The sequence below is a fragment of the Buteo buteo genome, chromosome 7 (genome assembly GCF_964188355.1).
Source record: "Buteo buteo chromosome 7, bButBut1.hap1.1, whole genome shotgun sequence".
Taxonomy (NCBI): domain Eukaryota; kingdom Metazoa; phylum Chordata; class Aves; order Accipitriformes; family Accipitridae; genus Buteo; species Buteo buteo.
In genome coordinates, this window is record NC_134177.1 from 32,482,744 (window position 1) to 32,505,946 (window position 23,203).

Here is a 23,203-nt window from a genome sequence, read left to right on the forward strand (position 1 = left end):
CATCATGACCAAAATCTATCTCAGCACCACTGAAGTCCCCACTAACAGTATCTGAAAGACCCTTACTATATTACTTTAAGGAGAATTTAACCATTGTGTCCTTAATTTCATAGCAAGGCTTAGTTTTGGCTCCAAAGGGCCGTAAATGACACCAGCAGTCTTCTGTCCACGCTCTCTGCATTCTAGGCAGCATGTATCCGACTCCCCGTGGTCATCCTGAAGCTGTGGACAACCTCAATAGCATAGCTCAGATAATCGTTGCCCTAAAACATCTTTGCTTCATCTCCCCCAAACTTTGGCCTCAGGAAGAGTTTTTGCCTATGCCCCACATAGAAATTGCATTAAAAAATCGGATAGCAAAGGGATGACTCGAGCAACAGGGAAGGGGGACAGAAAAGGACACTTGCCACTGGCAAGACACAAGTTTAGCCCTTTGCCAGGAATAGTTTGTGTTACACCCAGCATTTCTGCCTTGCCCGTTGTCCCCCATGCCAAACCCTGCCCCCCGGTACCTCCTAGGCAGATCTCACCTGCAAGGGGACCCAGCCAGTAAACCTGGATGTAGTCCCAAAAGCTACTCCCCGAGCAGTGGAAGGTGGTGGCTGCAGCCAGAGCAGGGTTAAAGAAGGCCCCCGTGAATGGTACAGCTGCATGGGAAGAGAAGCATGGCCATCAGTCTCGCTTACATCCTTTGAAAGACTGACAAATTGTTGGGCCAGGAGACCCGTGACCCCTCCTGCCTGCCAGGAGCATCTCTGCTGCTGCCCGGCTCTGGCAGCTGCATCTCTTGGACTGTGTAATAGCAGCACAAGGGGAAATCCCACCCTTGTCACCCTGAGCTTTGCAGGAAGAAGAGCTCAGTGCCGGAGCAAAGGGTTGCGTTAGGGGACATTCAAAGACAGTGCTCCCAGTCTTGGGGCAAGCCATGGCTTCTCATGTGCCAACGTTTCACCTGCTGCCTAGATATCCTAAACTGCAGTCTTCATCCCCAAATGAATATTCCCTCAAATAAGTAGAAAACAAATATCTTAGTAATCATTATCTCTTAAGTCTTGGAAGATGAAAGAGGGACAGTTCCTCCCCCACAAATTAGGTATTTTTCTTAATTTCTTCGAAAAAGAAAGGCAGATGCTGCTCACCTGTGTAGGTCAGGAAGGTGACAGTCGCTGCCAGGGCAGGGACCCGGTATATCGGGTGACTCTGGCACAACTTGAGAAGGACGAGGTGGAAAAAGAAAGAGCAGGTGCCTTCCACAAAGGCAGCATGGTGCAGAGAGGTATGGATGGAGGAGCTGCACTCTGATGCTATCAGGTTCTGGATGAGGTGGAAATGCGTCAGCTCCCAGGACCAGTAGAGCTTGGTGACAGCCCATCCCATCCCCATGCCCACACCCTGGGCCAGCAGCTTGGCAGCAGTTGCGGCGAGGTTGGACTCAAGGAGCAGGAACTCCTGGAGAGAGATGGTTGGGTTGGCAGATGCTCCATCAAAAGAGGCACCATGAACCACGAAGAGGAGGAAGAGCAGAGTCAGGACCACATCTGGGCCAAAACCACCACCCCACAGACCAATCTCCAACAGCATCCTCAGCTCAAGGCAGCTTGTGCACAACTGTAACGAGCCAGCAAATTCTCTAGCAAGGCAGCCGTATGCTCCAGGAGACAGAAGCCTCTTGGAAAGCTGCCTGAGCACCTGGCACACCCCAACAACCAGGGAAAAAAAAGCAATGGAGACATTCAGGCCAGCCATAGCCAAGGCTGTGCAGGGGAGAGAGACTGAACCAAACCCTGGGAAGGAGCAGAGAAAGCTTCTGCACCTCCTTTTTATAAAGCCATGCGTAAGCAAACGTGGCACAGCCCAACAGGCTTGGGAAACATGGCACATGCTGCCCTCTCCTTTGCAGGGCAATGCCTGCTGCCACAGGGAGCGGATGGACTCACCCGCACCTGGATCAGCCAACGAGTTGTTTGTCCCAGCAAGCAGGTCCCGATGTTAATCTCCATCACGTGGCTGCTCAGCCTCCAACCCCCAGCATTCTTATCTGAGAGGCTGCAGCAGCTCCCCAGAGCTGCTCAGGTCTTCCAGAAGAAGGAAAAACCTTGATTTCATTTCTGCTTGGCACCATAAAATGCAATCTACTGCCCCAATCCCAAAGCCTGGGACACAAGGGGACTCTTAGAAAGCCAGTAACCCATGCAAAGGGTTCCCATTTCTCTGGGGCAGAGCCACTCTAAGCCACAGCAAAATTTGTCTTTGGCCAATTTGAAAGCCTGGCTTGCTTACTGCTCCCTGTGCTTGTCTTGAGTAAGACCTCGCCTCATTTGTTGGTGGTGGCACCAACTGCATGGGCCACTGGTCTGCAGGTGGCATTTTAGCAACAGTGACATTTCAACTCCTCCTGCTGGTACCACGCATAACAGGGACAGGATCTTTCCCAGCTCCACCAAAATGACCCCATGGTGTTGTCATTACCTAACTTCTGAAACCCACACCATCTAAATGCATTTGGGTCAGACCTTTGACTACATGATGAAGTCAGTGGCAATTGTAGGTGACAATATATGCCATGTTTGCTCCACACATGACTCCAGTGGTTGCATCCTCTGCACCAGGTCCTGCCAGGTCACTGGGGAACCCTAGGCTCTCGCTGTTGGGGTCTGCGGGAAAAAAGGGGATGGCGAGTGATGGAAAGCATGAGAGCAGCACAGGCCATGGCAGGAAGGATGGGATGGGGTGGATAATGTCATGTTATCAGGGACTCATGGTTAACAGAGCATAAACAATTCCTTATGTGTCTCCTGGGTCACTTCTCTGCAGCAGAAATTACACCACCCTGAGCCCACATTTCCCATCCATACAGTCAGAATAGCATCTCCTTCATCGCCGGCATGCTGCAGGGATAAATGTGCCCAGGGTGTGCTCTGCTATCATGGGAACAAGTGGTGGGACGTACCGCGAAGCAGCAGCTGGGCATTGGGACCACCATGCTGGGTACCTCATCCCCAGGGCAAAGCACGGTCCTGCACCCTTGCGCAGGCAGCACTGGCAGGTAACACAGGCTCCTCCCACCACCCCATCACATGCAAGGAGCCAACGGCTTTTCTTAATGCCATTTTATTTCCCCCCCTTAGTCATTTGCAAAAGAAATCGCTAGGAGACAGGTTTGAAGCACGCTTGAGCCAGGGATGAGGCACTTAATACAGTGCAAGTCGGCTATGGCAACGCAGACCAACACGTGAAAACCAGGAGCGTACACTTCAAAGGGATCGGAGCTGCTCGGCCTCTCTCCCTTATAGCCTTTACCGCAGTGGAAAAGAAACACGACGTTTTGGTAGGGCATTTTGGAGATGTTTGTGAAGGTCACGGCCAGCCTCAGCACCTCCTCCTGCAACACTCTCCCTCCTTTCACCTTTATTCCCACAGTTGTTTCTACCACCAAGTGCCCACCCAAGGGTGGTTTGGGGAAGGTGCCTGGTCCCCAGTGATCGCCACCCACAGCACTTGCTTTGGAAACCTTGGGAAGCCCGAGCAAGGAAAGGCACCACGATGCAACAGCCCATTGTCCAAGCCTTCCCCTCCTCCCCACCAGAACTGCCCTGGTTCTAGTTGGCCTGCCTCAAAACATATCACAGGTTTATCATTTTTAACCCATTCCTCTCTCCAAAAGACAGGGGAAGCATGCATCTTTCACCTCAAATGAGGAAACGCCCTGGCAGAAGATGAAATGTGCTTTAAGAGACCCATAAAATTAATATTTTTGGCCTTGTGAAAATTCACCTCTGGCAGCAAAGTGCTGGTCAGACAAAGCCACTCATCACTGCAGAAGAGACCACAAAAAAATTTAACATCACAATCCAATTAGTTTCTTTCCATCTCCCCTACTTTTGTGTTTCTCAAAAGTAGAGAAACTGGTAGAGTTTTATCTTTAGAAACAAAACCTTACAAGGACCCAGTGACACCAGCCCACACCAAATCCCTGGAAGAGAACTGCTGGCTCATGGGACGCAGGAGACAGATGGACAGTTTGCACAGAAGAATGCCACAGAACTTTCTGTACCACGTCTCAATCCCTCCTCCGAGCATTTGGACCTTGGTTTCAACAGAGGGTTTCGAAAGAACAGGTGAGAGCTTTCTGACAGGTCCCCTCTGGAGAACATCTCAGCCACGGAGCAGAGTTCATCCAGATCAACAAAAAAAGGGGGGTTAACACATGTCCCTTACACTAATACTTCTAGCTACTCTTACAAGAGAAAGCTGCCATGCACTAATGCCTAAGAAGCAAGTGCATTCTTGTCCCCTTCTTCCAAACACAGCTGTGACATGGAAAACATTGTGACACCCATGGTAAAACTGAAAAAAAAAAAAAATTTCCCAACATCTCTTCCTTCCCACAGGAACTGATTTTTTTCCCTTCTTCTCAAGCATTTTAAGAGTTGGGCCTTAGGAAGTAAATGTTCAGAGGTCTTTAAAAACTATTTCCCGTCCATCGCCTGTAACTATGCCCACGGCACATCCTGCAATTGTGGGACACTTAACCCAGGCTGGAGAGAGGAGCTGGAAGCTGTTACTTACGAGGATAATTATGGGATTAAATAACACCAGTGACAGATACGCAAGCAGCTCATTTCCTACCTTGCTTTAGCAGTGACAGCAGAAGGGGGCACGCTGCAACCTCTGTACTGGAGCACATCTTCAGGCCACTGCAAAAGCAAAACACCTTCAAGAGTCCATGCAGCTTCGCATGGCTGCTCTTCTAGAAATGAGACTCTCCAAAAATTCAAGTACTCCCACTGAAAACGGCTTTTCTGTGGCTGGAACATCAGTGTCTTTTCTAAAGCAAATTTGCTTTCAGGGCTGTCAAGAACTACAACAGCTTCAAATGCAGGTATTTTAAATGGGGGTTATTTTAGCCAAGGGATAGGAACAAGCTGGCATTTCCACAGTTAAGTAAATAAACACTCTTCAGAAACATTGAAGGGTAACAAAAACTAAACAGAACCACCATGGCTCCCCCCACCACACTATTTTCACCCACAAAGAGGTAACAGCTACAGCTGATGTAAGGTTATTTAAGGAGAGTTTTACTGGGATGGGGGGGTGGGTAAGAGCTTTCCAAGAGCAGCCACCTGTTATGAGCTGCTGCGACAAGGCAGCAGACACCCAGCAGCAGGTTTCCTCCCACAGGCAGCCAGGTGAAAAGGGCTCAGGGAGAGCCACAAGTTAATTGGGCTTTATCAGAAGACCTGGATCCTTGGAACAAGCATTTATGGGGAGGAAAAAATAACAAAGATGGATCATCCGTGGCTCTAGAAACCTTGAATTCAAAGGAGACGTATGTCCCTGGGAAGGTCACCCCTGTACCCAGCATGGGAAAAAAGCATCTATCTATCCCCCCTCCAGAACATCCCATGAAGATGCCCCGAGTCACATCAGTGTCTTCTCCGTTGATCCACAGCTATACCAAGCCAGATTCATTATTCACAAGCCCTTCTGAAAACACCAGAAACTGGTGTCTGTGCATTGAGATCTCTGGATTGAGACATACTGTCTGCTATTCCAGTCCCATCCTCCTCTCCACTGACTCACTACATCTTCTCCAAAGCAGCAGTCTGGTGGCCTTTTAGTGTCCTAAAGAGAATGAGCAACGATTAACTTCCCAGTGGGCAAACCCCATTAAAAACAAAAAATAAGAAATCATCATTCCCCAAAGGTTGTTTCAATAATTGGGTCAATAGGTAAATGGGATTTGAAATGAAGTTACGATGTACTGGAAGATACTCCCCTGCAGACGCTGGCTGGCAGACAGGAACGGGAAAAAGCAGTTATCACCATTGCAATAAGGGAACAACAGCATGAGAAGCTGCATCAGCACTGCCCTCCTCCTTCATAACAGACTGCAGGTAGAGAAATTACAGTCAGAAATTAATTGTTCTCATTTGTTGGTATTTTCTCCCCTCAAGAAAAAAAATAAATCCTTACTTAGACTGGAGTTCAAAGTAGGGAAAAAAGCTCTTGGAAAAACCTGCCTCCTCCACATGTCTGGAGAGCAACATCAAGAATTTAGCTGAGCTCAGCACAGTTTCACATACCTTTCTCACTTGACTGAGGATGGCTATTTTCATTAAAAACAATCTTCAAAATGCAAGTTATAGAAGTAGGAAAAAATGCAGCGGTACAAATCCCTGGAAGCAGGCATTTGCAGACAACTGCTGTGCTCGCATACGACCCATGAGAATTGCACTGAAACCCAACACTATTCTTCAGGCACCACTGTGAAAATGCTCATTAGAAATGAAGATCCTTTTTCAGTTTTCAGCCATCCTGGTTTTAACCAGCATGCTGCTGGCACAGTCCAAATAATTGCGCTCAGCTTTGCGGTGAACTCACCGCAGCCAAAACAGCAGCCCTGAAAGGGAGAAATCGTTGCCCCCAACTTTACCATCTTGAAGAACATTTTAAACACTCAATCTTGAATAAACAGATCCAAAAAGATAGGGCTGCTCTTGGTTTTAGCCTAGGCCAGGTATATGCAAGGGATGAGCAAGTTCACACAAGACTTAATAGGGTTTATCAGGCAAGGACTAGCAACTTCCAACTTGTGCAAACCATGTTCAGCCAAAACCCTGCTCTCCTTCAAGCAGCCCAAGTACCAACAGCCAGATAATTAGTGAGTTCCACTAAGCACCTTCTCTCTCGTCAACTTTTCCCCCCTAAATTAAATGCAAAATCACTTAAATGCAGAGTTAGAGAACATCAGTTTAAATGCATAAAGGGTCAAGTATATATAAAGACAAAGATACTACAACAAATTAATTAACCTGAAGAGAACAGTGCTTTGTGCAAAACAACATTCTCATGTCTGGTTGAAAAGGCTTCTGAAGACGAGTGGTTTCTTCATTTCCCTTTGTCAGTGGTATGAGCAAAGCTTGTACAACATGCAAGAAAGGGGAAGAGACAATTTCCCAATAACACATGGGAAACACACAATGAGTCCTTGACATTCACAACCAAGACAGAAACTTCATCTGGATTTCAACTGAACCGGTCTCACCCCCAAAGTAAATTCATTTAGATGTCCTTTTCTTTAGCTAGACTGCCACATCAACACGCTGCACCATGTTTGTAGTTCCAATGAAAACCACAAGTGATTCTCCGCAGCCTACCAACAGTCATCATCGATCTATCCCAAGTCCTAGGCGAGCTGTCGACACCCAGCATCCTCACCCTGTTCAGCTCTGCTGGTCAAACGCTAATCAGTGGAGACAGTGCAGACCTGGGAGCCGCGTCTTCCAAGCAGGCACCAGGACAGCTCATTCTCTGCACTTCCTGCGCCATAATGCTTAAACGCAGGATATTGGATGATATTCACGGTCCAATAAAGCGGTCTTGTTTAGAATAGTTACTAGAACATCATCATATTGCCACGCTTGCAGTTTACTGGCCCATCAGTCCCCACCCCAGTCACTATCAAAAGGCTACCTGACGGTGAATGAATGGTGGAAGATGCGACTGTGACGAATTAGGCTGGTCTTTGCTTTGCTCCCTTCACAAGAAGGGCAAGGGATCTTTCTTCCACCGTGGGTGAAAAAGGGTCTTTCAGAGCTGCTCTCCTCCCATCAGTGATCTGGAGCATTTTGCAGGAGGCATAACTGTCTGCCAGCAGTGTGTGGCAGCAAGGAAAGCTTGCAGTTATCACGAGGTTGGTACAGGCACTGATGAGTAATAAAATTTGAAAAGAAACAGGACAGGCTAGTATAGCATAAAATTACATCCATCATAATTAAAGCATACGGAAGAAGCTTAAATTACAAACAAATACATTGTTAATCTCATTAAGACATCTAAACATGTACTCTTTTCAGCTACTCTTGTCTCAGAAGGTATAAGCTCATGACAGGGAAGGGGGGGGAAAAACCCAAATATTTTTTTAAAAGTTTATTTCTAGCCCTGAAAGAACAGTTATTAAACAAAGTCAACAAATACAGTAGTTAATATTGCAGTAACAATTAAATAACATAATGGGATTAAATTACACAAAAGGCAACATTAAAATCTGAACAGAGTTAAAAAAATAAAAAGAAAGCTTGCACCTACTTCCATTTCCATTGACAGCGTCAGGAACAGAGGGAAAAATGGACCAGAGACATTTATTTATTCAGCTCCAGCTGGAGAGACCCTTAACAACCTTCCTGCTCCCTCCCCAGCACCATCCCCTCTGACAAAGGGACCCAGCCTCTCCCATCTGCTCTAGCCACACCTTTTGCACTGGAGAGCTGGGCGGGGGGGGGGGGGGGGGGGGAGCCTACAATTAGTCTTGTTAACACCTAAGGCAGGTCAAAGTGCATATTCCCAGCCCCACAGTTGCTTCTAATGAGAAGTTCGGTTTATTCTACAATAACAAGAAAATCCCAGGAGTCACGCATTCCCTGCACACGTGCATCTCAGCCATAAGCTGCCCAGCTCCATAAACCCAACTAACCACACCACTGTACATTACACTTCATATGTATCACATGCGTATTTGACCCTGACTCAGGATCTTATGCGAGATGTACGGGAATCCCGGCACTTTCAGATGCAATCCTTCCCTTCTCATCATCTACTCGAACTCTTGGCTGGTCTCTGTCTCTCCTAGTGATACAGCAGAGTTGAACAGCCCTGCTGCAAGTCTTAAGGATGCTATCTGCTCCCATCAGGGGAAAAAACAAACACAGCTTGCATTTTTTAATCTTGCAGACACATCCAGCTGACATCGTTAGAAAAGCAGTGCCCGATCAACTAAGACAAAACCGCACAGCATGGCAACCTTCTTGTGGCTCTCCTCTTCTGCCAGCTCCATCTCTGACCCCGATTTCTGGCAGCAGGGCATGAGAAGCCTCACCACGTAACAATAAAGCTGCTGCGTGGGGAAGGGGAGATGGGGATACTTCTCAACCTCAGAGCTAAGCACCTTTCCAGGTTGCACAGCAAGCATCAAGATATGTTTTGGTAACTTTTGGACTGGGCCAAGTTTTGTGTGCCAACATGGCTGAAAGTTTGGAAATCATCTCCTAAGTAAACTAAATTGGACAAATTTTTTAACGTGTGTTTTAAACCATTCTCATTCATCAATAAAAGTGAACTAATAAGTTAAAATTACTTATGATTTCTTTGTTTTCTATTTTTAAAAAACTAAACTTAATCGCAAGTTATCTTATTGTCTAGCTTGTGCCATCAAAAAAAAAGAAAAAAGAAAGAAAGAAAGAAAGAAAAGCTCCCAGTTTAACTCTGGCACAAGGAGTTTCACAAAGTCCATTGCCAGCAACGGACAAAGAGGGAATCACTGGTATGACAGGGGGATTTTTCTCAGCCAAGCCTCCTCACTACTTCATTTGATCAGGGAGCCAGACACACTCAAACCAGGGGCATTGCCTACAGAGTCCAGAGCTCGTAATACATTTTGCCTGGGAAATGCATCTAAGATTTCCTTGCCTGGAATGAGACACTTCCTTAAATTTAAAACCGTAACTACTCTTACGCTTATAGCTAGAGGGATTTATTCCTGTGATGAAGCAGTTAACATAATTTACCCAACGTCAATTTTTTACTACCACGCAAGAGCAGAACACAAGCTGAACTGCAATATTGCAGTGCCCTACACAACAAGGCATCTTGTTGGTACCGCACCAATTCCTAGAAGCTAGTGAGTCACAGCAGCAGATGCTGTGAGACCCTAGCCCCGCTTCCCCTCCATCATCAACACAAAAAGCCCCCGCTGTTCTGGCCAGCCGCTCTCAGCTGGAAGTTGATTTTGTCATACCTTGGCTACAAGTCCCCAGAATGTAGTTATTTCTATTGCTATACAAATACTGAAATTATCTGAAAATTACTTCTATCTTCTGCCAGCAATGTTTGTAAAAGTGTGCAAAAATTTCTTATTCAGGGTCCTCTGTCCATACCCAGCCATAACCCTACCTGTCCCAGGTCCTGCCCCACTGGGAATGCAATAAAATCCCACTAAAGTAATGGTTGTTCTTTCACAGAATCATTTGGCACATTGTTACTACAGTTGGCTCTTCGTTAAACCGTTGGGGAAATTGAAATGCATAGACTGTAGCACTGGAAGAAGCCAGGGGCACAGGCTCTTCTGCACTTGCCCCTGGTAACAACCCAAGAACACAACCGCTCACGTTGCACACTGTCCTTCAGAGGGAGGCACTTTTTCTTCCATTGAATGTTTGACTTCAGCCATTCTAGCTGGTACAATGTCTTTAGTGAGAAAGGATCGGTGTGCCATATCACGTCTCCTCAGCCTCGAACTAGCCAGTCAAATAAGCCCCATGAACTTCTGACAGCACCGCTCTCCCCTCTCAGCTTTTGTCTTTTCAGAACAGCGCTTTGGCATTTCCAGGTGTTTATAATCTTCTGTTTGAATAATTAAAAAATCCTGTATCTTCAGTGTCCTCAGATCTGATTATTTGTTCTTCTGATTTCATTAGTACAAATGGAGCACATACAAAATTGGAAAAAATAGCTCTAATACTTAAACTCTGACAACTCCATAGGTTGATGCATTATTTGCTTGGGGAAAAAATTACAACATATACAAAAATGTATTTGATACAAAGAAGGGAAATGTAAAATAAGAAAGTCAAAGGCACCAGCATAACTTCCAAAGCCCAAGTCAGAGCACGATACAATACATGTTTTTGAACCACCGCACCAAGCACATTACCCCTTAAGCTTCTGGCCAGCAAGTCTAACAGGGGGAAAAAAAAAAGAGCAGACAGGAAGACAGCTGGAATTTTTTTCTTGCCCTGATTATAGCTGATCATGTGATCATAAATAGAAGTATCTGACCCCTACCTACACATCCATAAACTGACATCCAAAGACTTGACCAATCATTAAGTTTCTACAAAGAGGCCACATCTTTGATTAAAAGTCCACAGAGCACTGGCATATAAGAAACAGCTGAATACTTCTCTTCCCCCTCTCTCCATATTCATCTTCAAAAGTGAAAGACATCTCAATACATTACAATTTCTTAAGTAGCCAAGTTGTCAATTCTACAATACAGTGACAGCTAATCCATAAAAGAAATGAAGGGCAATATGTACCTTCACATTTGTCACACTTGCCATTAATCTAGTCATATGGGAGCTTACTAGAACAATTTAAAAGTAAACAGGTAGAGGAGAGGAAGAAGAGAATGAAAGAGATCAGCAGGTAAAATTAGTACTGCTCTCTGAAAGCTTGAATCTGTCATTCAAGTATTGAGAGTACCCAGAAGGGTACAATGAATGGGAGCTGTTACAGCAAAGTCGTTAAAAACCCCTAAAACCCCAGGCACAGTAAGTGGCATCTCTGGGCTGTGTGGAAATAAAAAAAAAAAAAAAAAAAAAAAAAGAAGCCAGTAATTCAGTCCTCAATTCCTTCTGGACCCCAGACAGGGATCGCTAGAGTCACCACAATTTATTTTGGGCGTCTTCTGGATGAGAGTTTCTTCCCTTTTGCAGATATTTCCCACCCCCCCAGATCCCTTCCCTCCCCCCAGAAGTGTAACAATTTCATATATTATAAAGATTTGTAAAATACAAACAAACAAACAAAAGGATGAAGGCTGTGGCAGTAATGTTAGCGGTTACTCTTCATTGCTTCTTTGGCTGCCAAGATCAGTGGCGTCAAGCTAGACAGAGGTTTGGCCAGTTTCAAGAAGGGATGCTGCCAGGAAGAGAGAAACACAGTAATTAGTGAAAGACATAGTTTAAAAAGCCAGTAAAAGTCACATATCTACACAGACCTTTTCATTCTGAGATATGAAAAGCAGCCTAAATGTTATCAATGCCCAGCTCCTGAAGGGACAGATCCAGAGCACCTCAAGCCTGGTAAACATTCCTCCTCGTCCCAAAAGAGCCTAGGCCTCTCCTTTTCCAATAATTCACTACAAAGTGGTTTCCTGCTCAAACATCTTCTCTCAGTCCCATTTTGCTCACTTCAATGGCTCTATTACAGTAAGTTCGTAAAGTGCTGGATGCTTTAGCAGTGGCAGAATGAAGGCACAGATTATTGATGGGAAGACTTCAGAGCACATGTTACAATGTTTGATGACTCTAGTTCCTACCAACTGCTCTCCACTACAGTCCTTAGAAGAAAACACAAAAAAGAGGGTGCCAGTCTACAGTGCAGTTTATCACAGGCTGACCTTACTTGTGGCTTCTGTTATCTCGTACTGTGAGAAGAAGCTGACTCTCACCTGTAGCAATTCTTTGGCTGATCCTCTTTTCTCTACATCCATCTCCAAACATCGGTTCAAGAAATCCCGGAATATTGGGGACAGTTTCTCAGGGTTCTGCAGCTCTGGTGTGCCATTAGTTGCTATCAAATATAAAGCCTGTAAAATGAGGAATATTGTATAACCAAGCCAAACCTTTAGAAGATGCCAAACTGACCTGCCTAGAAGCAATTCCTTAGTCTAGATGAGAAAGGGCTCTGCAGCCTACTTCTCATCTCCCTGATGAGATGAAAAACTGTAAAAATGCCACAGTTATAGGCAGTCATGAACTATTCTTGCTAGTAGCAAAATAACGTTCAAAATCTTTTGGCAACAGATACTTACCTTGGCAAAGAAAGTATCAGATTCTGACAGAAGCAGCATTTTTCACAGCCTAATGGATTTACTTTCCCCAACCTACCACAGAAGACTGAGTTCAAAGTCCAATATTATAGTTACAGGCAGGTACTCATCTTCTAAACAGAAAAATTTGGGGTAGGGCTGACTGCAAATTCAAAACAGCTGGCTTCCTTTTGGAGGAATTTTCTTGCACTGCTGAAGCTTGTTGGTTTTTTCATTTCATTTTCTTTTTAATGTAGGTATTATTAATGAACAATTACTGAAAACATTCATATGGTAAAAACTCGCAAACAGTTCTAGCCACATCTGGGCTTCTTACCCTCAGGGGGTTTTCATTGAGGTACGGAGGTTCTCCTTCTACCATCTCAATAGCCATGATGCCCAGAGACCAGATATCCACTTTAGGGCCGTATGCTTTCCGTGTGACCACTTCAGGAGCCATCCAGTAAGGAGTTCCAACCATAGTGCTGCGCTTGCTCTGCTCTGGGGTGATCTGAGCACAGAAACCAAAGTCGGCTGTAGGATAACAGAATTTTAAAATGTTAAATTGGTGCACTCCAAGTAAGTGAGCTTCCTAGAAGACTTCTCTATTACTACACATATATTTTACTCCTCTACACTTGAGAGGGGCTTGGGGGAAATGTCTCCTCTTTCCCCCTCCTCTCCCCCCCAACTACATTCTCCATATTACAAAATCCAACGTGCAAGATAGATACAAAACCTGAAGGTGTTTAAGCAGGGCAGAATTCCGTGGAATGAAGATAAAGGGTTTTTTTTTTATTCCTCTGAGAAAGGGACAAAAGTATTACCCTGTAGAAGAACAGTATTTTGCCCAGTCCTTCCTTCAAGGATCCTAGACTGGTAACAGCCAAAAAAGTAATCAAGCAGAACACAGAAGGCAAGTGTCCTGTGCATAGGATGTTATACAGCCTGAACTAGAAAAAACGAATCCACAAACCGTGGCTTCTACCCTGCTAAACAGATTTTATTTGTGCAGCTATTGAGTTCAACATTTCACAGCAATTTGGCCATTAAATACAGGTACTACAGCTGACAAGAGACATGAAAACAAGGCGTCAGATAAGTGAAGTGCTACCCCACTCAGCAGAAGGAACCTGGACAAACAAACCTTTCCACAAGATAACTACTGAAGAGAACAACCACACTCAAGAAAACGAGAAAAGTCACCTATTCCTATAGCCTTCAGGTGCAGCAGCAATGCATGTTCCATCATGTTACTTTATCCAGCTGCAGCACTCCCACTTCCCAGGCATGTAAAGCATCAATAAGAACACAGTTAAGGCAGGAGACAGATATTACCTTATCATTGACACTAAGTTTAAAAGAGAGAGAGAGAAAGAGAAAGAGAGAGAGAATTTAAAATTTCGAGTCAATTTTGAAAGCGTTATGCCAAGCAGTGCTAACAGAAGAGCCACGGTCATGAAAGTGCTAAGTTGTACCAAGAGTACAATTTTAAAAAGAACTACCCCCACCCTGACTTTAAAAAAAAAAAAAAAACACCACAAAAAACAACAAACAAAAAACCAAACAACAACAACAAAAAAAATCAAACCTATAGAGTTACCAAGTTCCTCACCAGCACTTCTTGGCCTTTACCAAGGTGTCATACTCAACTCAAAGCACAGCTTATTTCAACGAACACACCAGAGAAGCAGCAGCAGTGTACGTCTCCTGACCTACCAATGAGGCCTCCAGCACCATGCCACCAGCAAGGCGAGAAAAGGCAGGCAAGATGTAGAACCCAGCTTCACCAACCAGTAGTGTGTGTGTAGGTACATAGTGGTGACAGGTAGACTGGTATCTCTTACTTCTCCTGTCACCAGTCTCCCAGAAGCCAGATTCCCCCAGAGAAGGGGAAGAGCCTGAAAAGAAGGTGCAGCTTCTTCCACCTAAACAAATGCTAGAAGCTCTATAATCACACAGCCAAAGAGCTTGTCTCAACACTGATTACAATACCTCCCCTTTATATAGGACATTTTTATAGCTGACTTCCGTTTTCTCCTGTCCTTCCTTCCTCCTCATCTTCCTCCAATCTCCTGGGGCCGATGCTTCTTTACATAGGCTGCTAACCCTGTCCTTTTGCCACTCTGCTTTGCTTTGACAGCTCTTACATTTTTGAGCCTTCTCCAGCTAACTCTTTTCAGCCACATCCTCTGCTGTAGCTATTCATTTATCTTCAGCCTCTGAATCCACAGGTGCACACAAACACATCATATCCTTAAAAAAATAAAACCTCCTATGCAAGCAAGCAGTGCATCCAACAATGCTGGTAAGCAAATCAGGTTGCTTGTAGTCTTTCTTCGCACTCCATCTTATAAACAATATGAGACTGCAAACCATCTAGACTAAGGAGTAATGCTGAGATACATTTTCATGGCATTTCAAATTCCTACCCAACTGTAAAAACACCATCCCTTAACTCTTTGGTCACTTTATGCTTTGCACATTCCTATATACCAAGAAGTCAGATAAAGCACCTCTCTTCTCAACAGTCCCGACAGCTTCTTTAAGTGGTTTCACATTTTTTTATTGCCACACATTTACACACACCAGAAACCGACTTACTGTACACAAGTCCATGCATGCATAACAATTACCTGAAAAGCAAGTAGTTTCTTTTGTCATTTCACAACTATATTAATGAAAGTGTGTTACATTTTCAGTCCAAGAAAAGGAGACCCAGTACAGGCACAGCATAAGACTAGACTGCAATATAAATTGTTAATAATGTACAATTTTCTTGTTAGTGACCTTCTCACGAAAAGGGCAAAACATTAAAAGGAAGTCATGACAACCTCAACAGACTAACAAAGCAACTGCAATTAGCTGCAATTTTTCTCTTGCAATCATTCGCATCTTTGCTTCATTGTATGGTGCCAGTTACTTCACATTTACCAGCATATTCATGTGGCAACAGGTTTGCTTCAACATCCTTCCGGTCTAACACATTCACAGCCTTAGTCTTAGGGCCCTCAGAATTTCAATATCTGCTACCTGTGAGTTATACATTTTATTACACAGAATGAATTTCTATTACTCATAGTCAATAAAAATTCACCCCAAACTTCCCTGCCAACTTTCCTTCTACCTATCTACACTCTCCAAGTCAAAATTTCCCATGAAAGGGAAAACAGAACATTGAAACAATTGTCTGATACTCACTTAGTTTAACTGATCCGTCCATTCCTAACAGAACATTGTCACTCTTAATGTCTCTGTGGATGACCTGGTTGGCATGTAGGAACTCAAGTGCTTGCAAGCACTGGATGGGAGAAAAAAGAAATAAAAATATTCAGCATATGGAAATAGAATTTATGTATGCAAACACAAAGTCAAAAGCAATGCTTACACCCTCAGTCAGTGCTGAGTGCAAAAATGTAACAGGTATTGTTTAAAATAACCAGCAGAGGAAGCTCTTGTGCTAAAAAATACTCTCCAGATCTCATGAGGTCAAAAATCATTTAGCCATGGATTTTCTCTGCTATCTTAACAAACCCATAAATTAAACTACTCATCACCCAGTCATTACCCAAGATGCTCTCAGAAATCACAGACCTTAATTTTGATGCATCCCACAAATTCTACAGAGGAACCATAAAGGATTAAGTGAGAGCATTTTAGCCTGAAGTCTCACCAAGAAGAATCAGTGAGACTTCATTCTCACCATGCAGGCAACTTCTCCTACCGTGAAGGCTGTAAAACATCTTCACTATGAAAGTCACTAATACTGGTTTTGCACTGTTTTTAGATTAAAATCTTTCAGACTAAGTTTCTGCCTAAAAACATAATGAAATTTACTTTTGCTATTTGAGAATAAAAGGCAAATAAAATTGTAAGATTCTTCTCTTTTAATACAACCAGATCGTTTACCATTTGCAACTTGGCACGGATATAGTCCCCAGTGGGTTTTTTGTGTCTTCATTTGCTTTAGCAAAGTGGCACTAATTTGTAAAATGAAGCATATCTAATATACAAGGCAGCAGAGTTTTGATGAAGTACAATAGTTCAATATTAGACTTTTTCCTCAGAAAAGTTAATTACTGTTACAGTAAATAGTTACTTTCAGTTCTCTGCTTCCAGCTCCAGTTTCTCTGGAAACCATTACCTGTCCATACACGTTAGTGTACAAGTTTGCTTTCCATCCCCTCCCTTTGGGTGAGTCATCAAAAGCAGATGTCATGTTGACGTAGTCAAATGGGGTTTTTAAAAGGCTAAGTTTCTCCTGCACAGCAGATAATACAATTACTTCTCCTTCTGCCATAATAAATCAAGCCTGAGCTGGAAGCTGGCACTCTGACTCAGGGCAGAAACCACTGATAAGTTCTAACATCAGCTATTTTTAACTCTTCCACTTGAAATCTTACTGCAATCTTAAAATTATTCCAATGACAATCTTCTGGAGAATTATTTTTCAGAGAAATCCACAAAGAAAGCTTAACTGTCACACAACTATAGACTTCACACACTATGAAAACTACTAAAATGAGAAAGGTATAGTCTGCATCAAGTTCATCTTTATTTTAGTACATGTTTCTTAAAGTATTCCTGTTTCATCAGATCCACTTCCAGACTCTAAGCCAACGCAGTTTCCCTTCTTCCTTCTGGAAAACTCAGGCTTTCAGGCTTTTTTCCTTTTTCTTTTTTGAAAAATATGTTTACATCTCTACTTTCTACATTACCTATATATGAATACTCAGTTTTCTTTTTGGTGCCTTTGAATATTCTTCATTAGTCACAGTTAAAAAAAAGACATTCTTTCCAGCTGCTAAACTTCTTTGTTGCTCTTTCTTGAACTTCAGTCCACATTATTAATACTTTTCTGTTAACACTGTCAGCAGGACTAGGCAATCCAGGTACCAAACCCAAACCCTTTATCTGCTCCATCACCTAACATTCCCAAACACCCAGCTCAAAAACTGCCATACCTCTTTTGTGTTATAACTTGCAAACACACAATTTTCTGAGTTAAACTCATTTTGTTATTTTCTGTAATTTTAACATTGATTTCTGCTCTCAGCATCATTCATTCTTCCTAACTCAATGGCTCCAACAGCAATTGTTGCAATTAGTCCTAACCTAAGTATACCATAAAACCTAGGGGAATAGAGTGCAACCTTCATTCCTCCACCCGTCAACTATAATACTTACCTCTCTGCAAACAGCAGCAATCTGTGCTTCATCCATACACGTTTCTGTGACCACATCTGTTAGTGAGCCTCCAGCTAGATACTCCATCACCACAAACAATTCATCTCCTACAAGGTAACTACAAAGAGAAAACAAAAAGCATGTCCATTTGCCATCAAGAGATGGAGAACTGAAAAATGACTGATAAAAGCTGGTCAATGAAATGATTCATAAGCACTTCAAGACAAACAGTAAAGAAAGTTAATCTCTGGAAGGTAGCCTGAAATGTAAATGCTGACAATAAAAGCTGTCTGCTTCTTACTACCTGAAAGGGCAGGATAACACCCTATGTATCTCATGCATAACACAAGCATTGCTCCAGCTGTGCTCTTGTCCATCACTGATCCCTAACTACATGTAGCACTGCATTCATGACTTCAGGGAGAAGCCTTCTTACTGAATCATCAAGACCATTCCCCGTGACAGATTACTTTTTTTTTTTTTTTTTTTTTAAAGACAACAGTCTAAATACAGTCTTATTTGCTTATAAGACCCTTAGGTACAGGAAATCCAGGTCTTTTAAGTATATCAAGTTATAACCTCTTGAAACTCTTGGGGATGAAGGAATCAGCCAGCTGTCTGCATTTACCTGTCCAGGAAGTTGACTATGTTGGGGTTCTTTAGCTCCTTCATTACCAAGATCTCATTAATAATCAACTCCTTCTTGGGCTGCTTCTGCAAGTTTATCTGTTTAATAGCAACCTGAATAGGACAAAATAAAACAGCAATCACTCAAACCTGAGTATCAAAACCTTTCAGTCATTCTTAATACAGTGAAAAGTTAGAAGAAATTCTGTAACAGGATTAAAGGAGTTTAGCACAGGCAAGTTATTTATTTATTAGCACACAACTTAAAAGAATGCAACTTGATGAGTGTGCAACTTGCACCCATAGCCAACATCATCCTCTTGCAGCTGAAAAGATCCACAAATAATAACAAAGGCCAGAACAGACAGCAAAGGAAATATTCAGGAGATAAAAAGATACTTGCCCAATTTCACACCAACAGGCCTAAAGCAGAAAAGAATCGTGTAGCAACTAAGAGAGAAAGTATAAGCTTTCCAATGCAAAGCAAGGCAATTCGGTTTTCTAAATTCTAACAAAATTAGTGTTTGGGTATAAGGAATGCTGGGAGGCAGAAGGAATTCCTCTCAAAGCAATTAAGCCAATGAACTACCCCAGAGAGAGAAGGGAAGATAAGACTTATCTTGTCCAGGAAATAAGCTAACCAGGACAAGTATTCCAGACTTTAAAATGGAGAAGAATTGTTCCAGTTATCTTAGCTACAACACTCTGAGGAGGCATTTTGGAGTTTTACAAGATAACCTACCCATGAGTCCAAAACCAAACACAAGAACCAATATAATCTTGTAGAAACAATCGTTATCATATGGCCAAGGGCATTAAAAGAAGAGAATTTGTGGCACAGAATCACAAAATAACTAAGATTGGAGGGGACCTCTGAAGGTCATCTGGTCCAATCCCCTGCTTAAATTACAGCCAACATGGAGCAGGTTGCTGAAGGTCTTGTGCAACTGAGTTTTGAATGGAGATCTCAATGAGCAAATACTCCACAACCTCTCTGGATTCCTGCCCCATGTTTGATCATCCTGAATGTAAGGGAAAAACATTTCTAGTATCTAACCAGAATTTCCATTATGGCAATTTTTGTCTGCTACCTCTTCGCCTGTCACTGTGTAGCTGTAAGAGGAGTCTAGTTCCATATTCTCTACACCTTCCCATTAGGGCACTGAAAATAGCAATAAAATCCTCCCTAGGCCTTCTCTTCTTACCGCTGAACAGACCCAATTCTATCCTCAGACATTAAGCACTGAGGAAGCCAGAGTACTGCATCCGTTTAATACATGAAGACTGCAAGCAATCAACTGTTAGCCCACCTGCCTGACAAGACACAGAGGAGGTCGAAAAAGGAACTGGATTACAAATTTTACTCTGCAGTCAGTACGAGGACATGACGTACTGCAGTTTGTAGAAAGCAAATTAAGAGACAACGTATTGAGATGATTGAAAGGCTTGCATTTTATGAGGATGTGGTGCTCTATTACAGTACTGGTAAATGTGGTTACTGTTGAAAGGACAATTACTTATCAGTGACCTAAGGAATGGCTACTTGTGGATATTTAAAGGAAAATTAAGGAAATGTGAATCTAAAGAGAAGCAAGTAATTCCTAAAATTTTAGTCCCGGGAACCAGAGATGACCACTGGATGACAAGCATGCAGAGTATTGCTGATGTCATCAATTTCACCAAGTGGGTTTGGAGACACCAAGGAGTAAAAGCAAAGAGCAGAATGTGGAGAAGGCATTCTAACTACAACAAAGAATCATGCAGGCAAGCTGTTTCCATACAGATAGGTGCATCCATCACCCCTACTGAGACAGGACTAGAAAAGAAGTGTGCAGAGACTAAACAAAGTTTTATTTCTAAAAATGCAGGACACCATGGTGCATAATTCTTGAACGATAAACTGTTTTTAAAATCCATTTCTGGAACACCTCACTCCCTCTGCTTTTCACTGGAAAGACAAAACTATTTTTAGCTTTCATCATCTGATTACTACAGAACAAGGCACACATTGTTACAAATGACTATGACAAACATTATTCTGAGAGATGATGGCAAAGATGGGAGCCACAGAAAGAAATCTAGTCAAATAATTTCTGCCACCTACAGAAGAACGTTTATACAGAAAAAAATATTTTCATTGCAATGAACCCAGAAATCTTACCTCCTGCCCTGTTGCCACATCAATAGCTGTGAAAACTGTACCTGAAGCCCTGTGAAGAAAAAGAAAAAATGTTACAGCCAGTTGCATCAATCTGTGTAACAAACATGCACAGGAACAGACAAATCACAAACACAAAATTGTGTCAGTTTTCAATGTTGCAAGAGCTGTATCAAAAAGAAGGCTATTAAACGTAAGTGATATCATAGAAATGCCAGTCAGTTCACATGAAACAAACTAATCACAAATACACTCTTTTCTGACACCAACTATGTCTCCTGCATTCAGGATGTCTAAGCCCCCAGCACTTGTGCTGCTCCCTATGATCAGATAGCTGAGCAGCCCTTTCTGTAGTAGGTATTACTTTTCATTTTCCCCCAGGGGAAGCCTGCCCACAACACACACAGACCTATTTGGAAAGTATAATGTAGGAATTAGGCATATGTATAATCAAAGCTGGAAAAGCTAGAACTTGTATATACTTTTTTCTCAGAAGGATTCAGAGGACCACTAGAAGAATAACTTAGTCATGGCATTATTGTTAGCTTAGCACACAGAAAGCCTTCTGACGTGCCCTCGTGCTATTCAGCAGTCATATTACAAAATGGATGAATGCATCTTACTGGGAGAGGAGAGGAACAGATACACCCACAGAGAAGTTAGAGAGCTATGCTTTTGCATTAAAAGACAATTCAAAATTTCCACCATCATCTGTTTATCACTGCTTAATACAGCCAACATTACTGCCTGCTTCAGTAAGTGATGGCTACATCATAGTATCAGATAGAGAACAGTACACTGCTTTTAACACTGGCTCACTGGGAATAAAAGTTGGGGTGAATACTTACCCCTGCCCGATTTTTTCATATCTGGTGTATTTTTTTTTGGGATCTCCTATGCTCACAATAGTGCCTAAAAAAAACAATCAAAAAAGGTCAATCCTGCTGTCCCCCTTTAGTAGGGCTGGCCTGGCCAAGATACCTCCAAGAGTGTGTCAGCTCAAGTAGTAACAGCTGATGCATGAACAGCCAAAGCTTCCTGATTCAGTTCCAGTCACAAATGGCCCAACTTCAGACAATCATATTAATGAGACAGATCATGCTATTTCCCCTAGTATCTCAATTTAATGATAGTCTGCTGTGTAGCAAAACCCAGTATGAGGTTATGAAAAATCCATCAGCTTAGCCCAGTCCAGAAACTAGTCAGTTCTGAACTTAAGCACAGGAACATTAATATGGTGAAAAATTATCTTCAAGGTGATTATGGAACAAACAACAGCAGAAACTATTTGGTGTTATTATGGTTGTATTATACACGCAGATCACATTATCACAACTGAATTTCAATCCAAAAAAAGTTCTACAATTTTTTTTTTTACCCAATAAGGCTTTGAAGCATATGAATCGGCAAAAATTCTGAATGCAGCGCTCTCAGCTACTGTCTGACACAAAACCATTCAAGCACAGTATTCATACAACCCTTACACAAAAATAAAGATGAGGGCAAAAACTTAAAGTCCCTCCCCAGTCCTAAAGCCTTTACTTATCTGAAATAAAAAACACCTACGTAGTTTTTCCATGATCTCTTCATCCGACATTTTGGTCTTCTTTTTCTGTTTATCACCTGATTTCGTCGCACTGTCAACAGAAGTGTCACTGGCTGGTGCAGGGATGGGGTCAATTACAGACCGTGTATAAATCTGTCAAGAGACACCATTTACCTGAGCATTTTCTTTGCAATCATTGACCTTCAGTTGAAAGCAATCACAGTTCTTCAAAGATCCCTAAGCACCATTTTCCATAACAACTTGGAGGCAGAAATTAGATCTGAGAAACATTAAAGTCCAGTAAGTCAAGATGCTGGCAACCTTCCTGACCTCTGAAAGAAAGACCCAGGCACCTCCTGAACAGAGTGGATGCTAGGAGATTAACTCTAACTTCCACAGATAGACGTTTTGTAGGTTTTCTACCTGCTTATTCTTTATAACCCATGCTAGTTAACAGAACAGAAATCACTATTTAATAGCAAGATCAACTACTGCTAAGATCTAAAGGAAAAAGATTCATGCTTCACCATGAAAAGAAGCATGAGACTCTCGGAAATTTCCCAGTTGCCCCCAATTTAGAGGATTTTTCTTGGCACTTTAATTTCCTCCTGAGCTGTTTACAAACACACGCAGCTACTCTAGAAATATCAAACTGTAGACCTGTCACGTTTTATATATCTACATACCTAGAGTGGGCAGTTATAAAGCAGTATCACTGACAAATAAACACAATTCACATTTGCACTCCTGGAGTGAGAATAAGTGGGCAACAGAGAGGCAAAACGTACACCTACCACAACCAAAAGAAGGAACTGGAGTAAGTGGGATCCCTGGGACATTATTAACAAGGTGTGTAGTTCAGGATGACTACACTAAAACTTAATGAACAGCTTCTGAAGCATTTAACTTTTCATGTAATGCTGATGACTTTGTGAGTGAAATAATCTTTCAAATCTTAAATTTGAATTGTTTTGGGTTTAGGTAGTATATTTGGTGAGGCTATCACACTGCAATCAAATAAAATAATCAAATACACTACACTTGTACCATTGTACTGTGCAAAGTTACAGAAACTAGCTATAGTTTTAGGACT

The 23,203-nt window shown here is 42.6% G+C and overlaps 2 protein-coding genes across 11 annotated transcripts in view; both read right to left on the reverse strand.

Annotated features, from left to right (window-relative positions):
- The window catches only part of LOC142032895 (aquaporin-12-like), a 31,130-nt gene extending 24,511 nt beyond the window's left edge, over positions 1-6,619 (reverse strand). For 2 of the 6 annotated variants that reach the window (XR_012651023.1, XM_075032246.1), the window contains exons 1-3: positions 4,630-6,619; positions 1,140-2,654; positions 531-647 (exon numbers count right to left, since the gene is read on the reverse strand). Coding sequence is in view for 5 of the 6 variants with exons in the window: in XM_075032246.1 (XP_074888347.1) it covers positions 531-647; positions 1,140-1,881 (859 nt within the window). In the remaining variant the exon portion in view is untranslated. The remainder of the gene's footprint in view (positions 1-530; positions 648-1,139; positions 2,655-4,629) is intronic. The other 4 variants (XM_075032248.1, XM_075032249.1, XM_075032247.1 and 1 more) reach the window with 4 other exon arrangements.
- Positions 6,620-6,735: 116 nt separating this feature from the next.
- The window catches only part of PAK2 (p21 (RAC1) activated kinase 2), a 48,094-nt gene continuing 31,626 nt past the window's right edge, over positions 6,736-23,203 (reverse strand). For all 5 annotated transcript variants that reach the window (XM_075032242.1, XM_075032241.1, XM_075032244.1 and 2 more), the window contains 9 exons: positions 22,131-22,263; positions 21,413-21,476; positions 20,568-20,616; positions 18,408-18,520; positions 17,780-17,897; positions 15,794-15,893; positions 12,930-13,126; positions 12,233-12,370; positions 6,736-11,700 (listed from right to left, as the gene is read on the reverse strand). In XM_075032242.1, the coding sequence (XP_074888343.1) occupies positions 11,614-11,700; positions 12,233-12,370; positions 12,930-13,126; positions 15,794-15,893; positions 17,780-17,897; positions 18,408-18,520; positions 20,568-20,616; positions 21,413-21,476; positions 22,131-22,263 (999 nt within the window). In that variant the 3' untranslated portion in view covers positions 6,736-11,613. The remainder of the gene's footprint in view (positions 11,701-12,232; positions 12,371-12,929; positions 13,127-15,793; positions 15,894-17,779; positions 17,898-18,407; positions 18,521-20,567; positions 20,617-21,412; positions 21,477-22,130; positions 22,264-23,203) is intronic.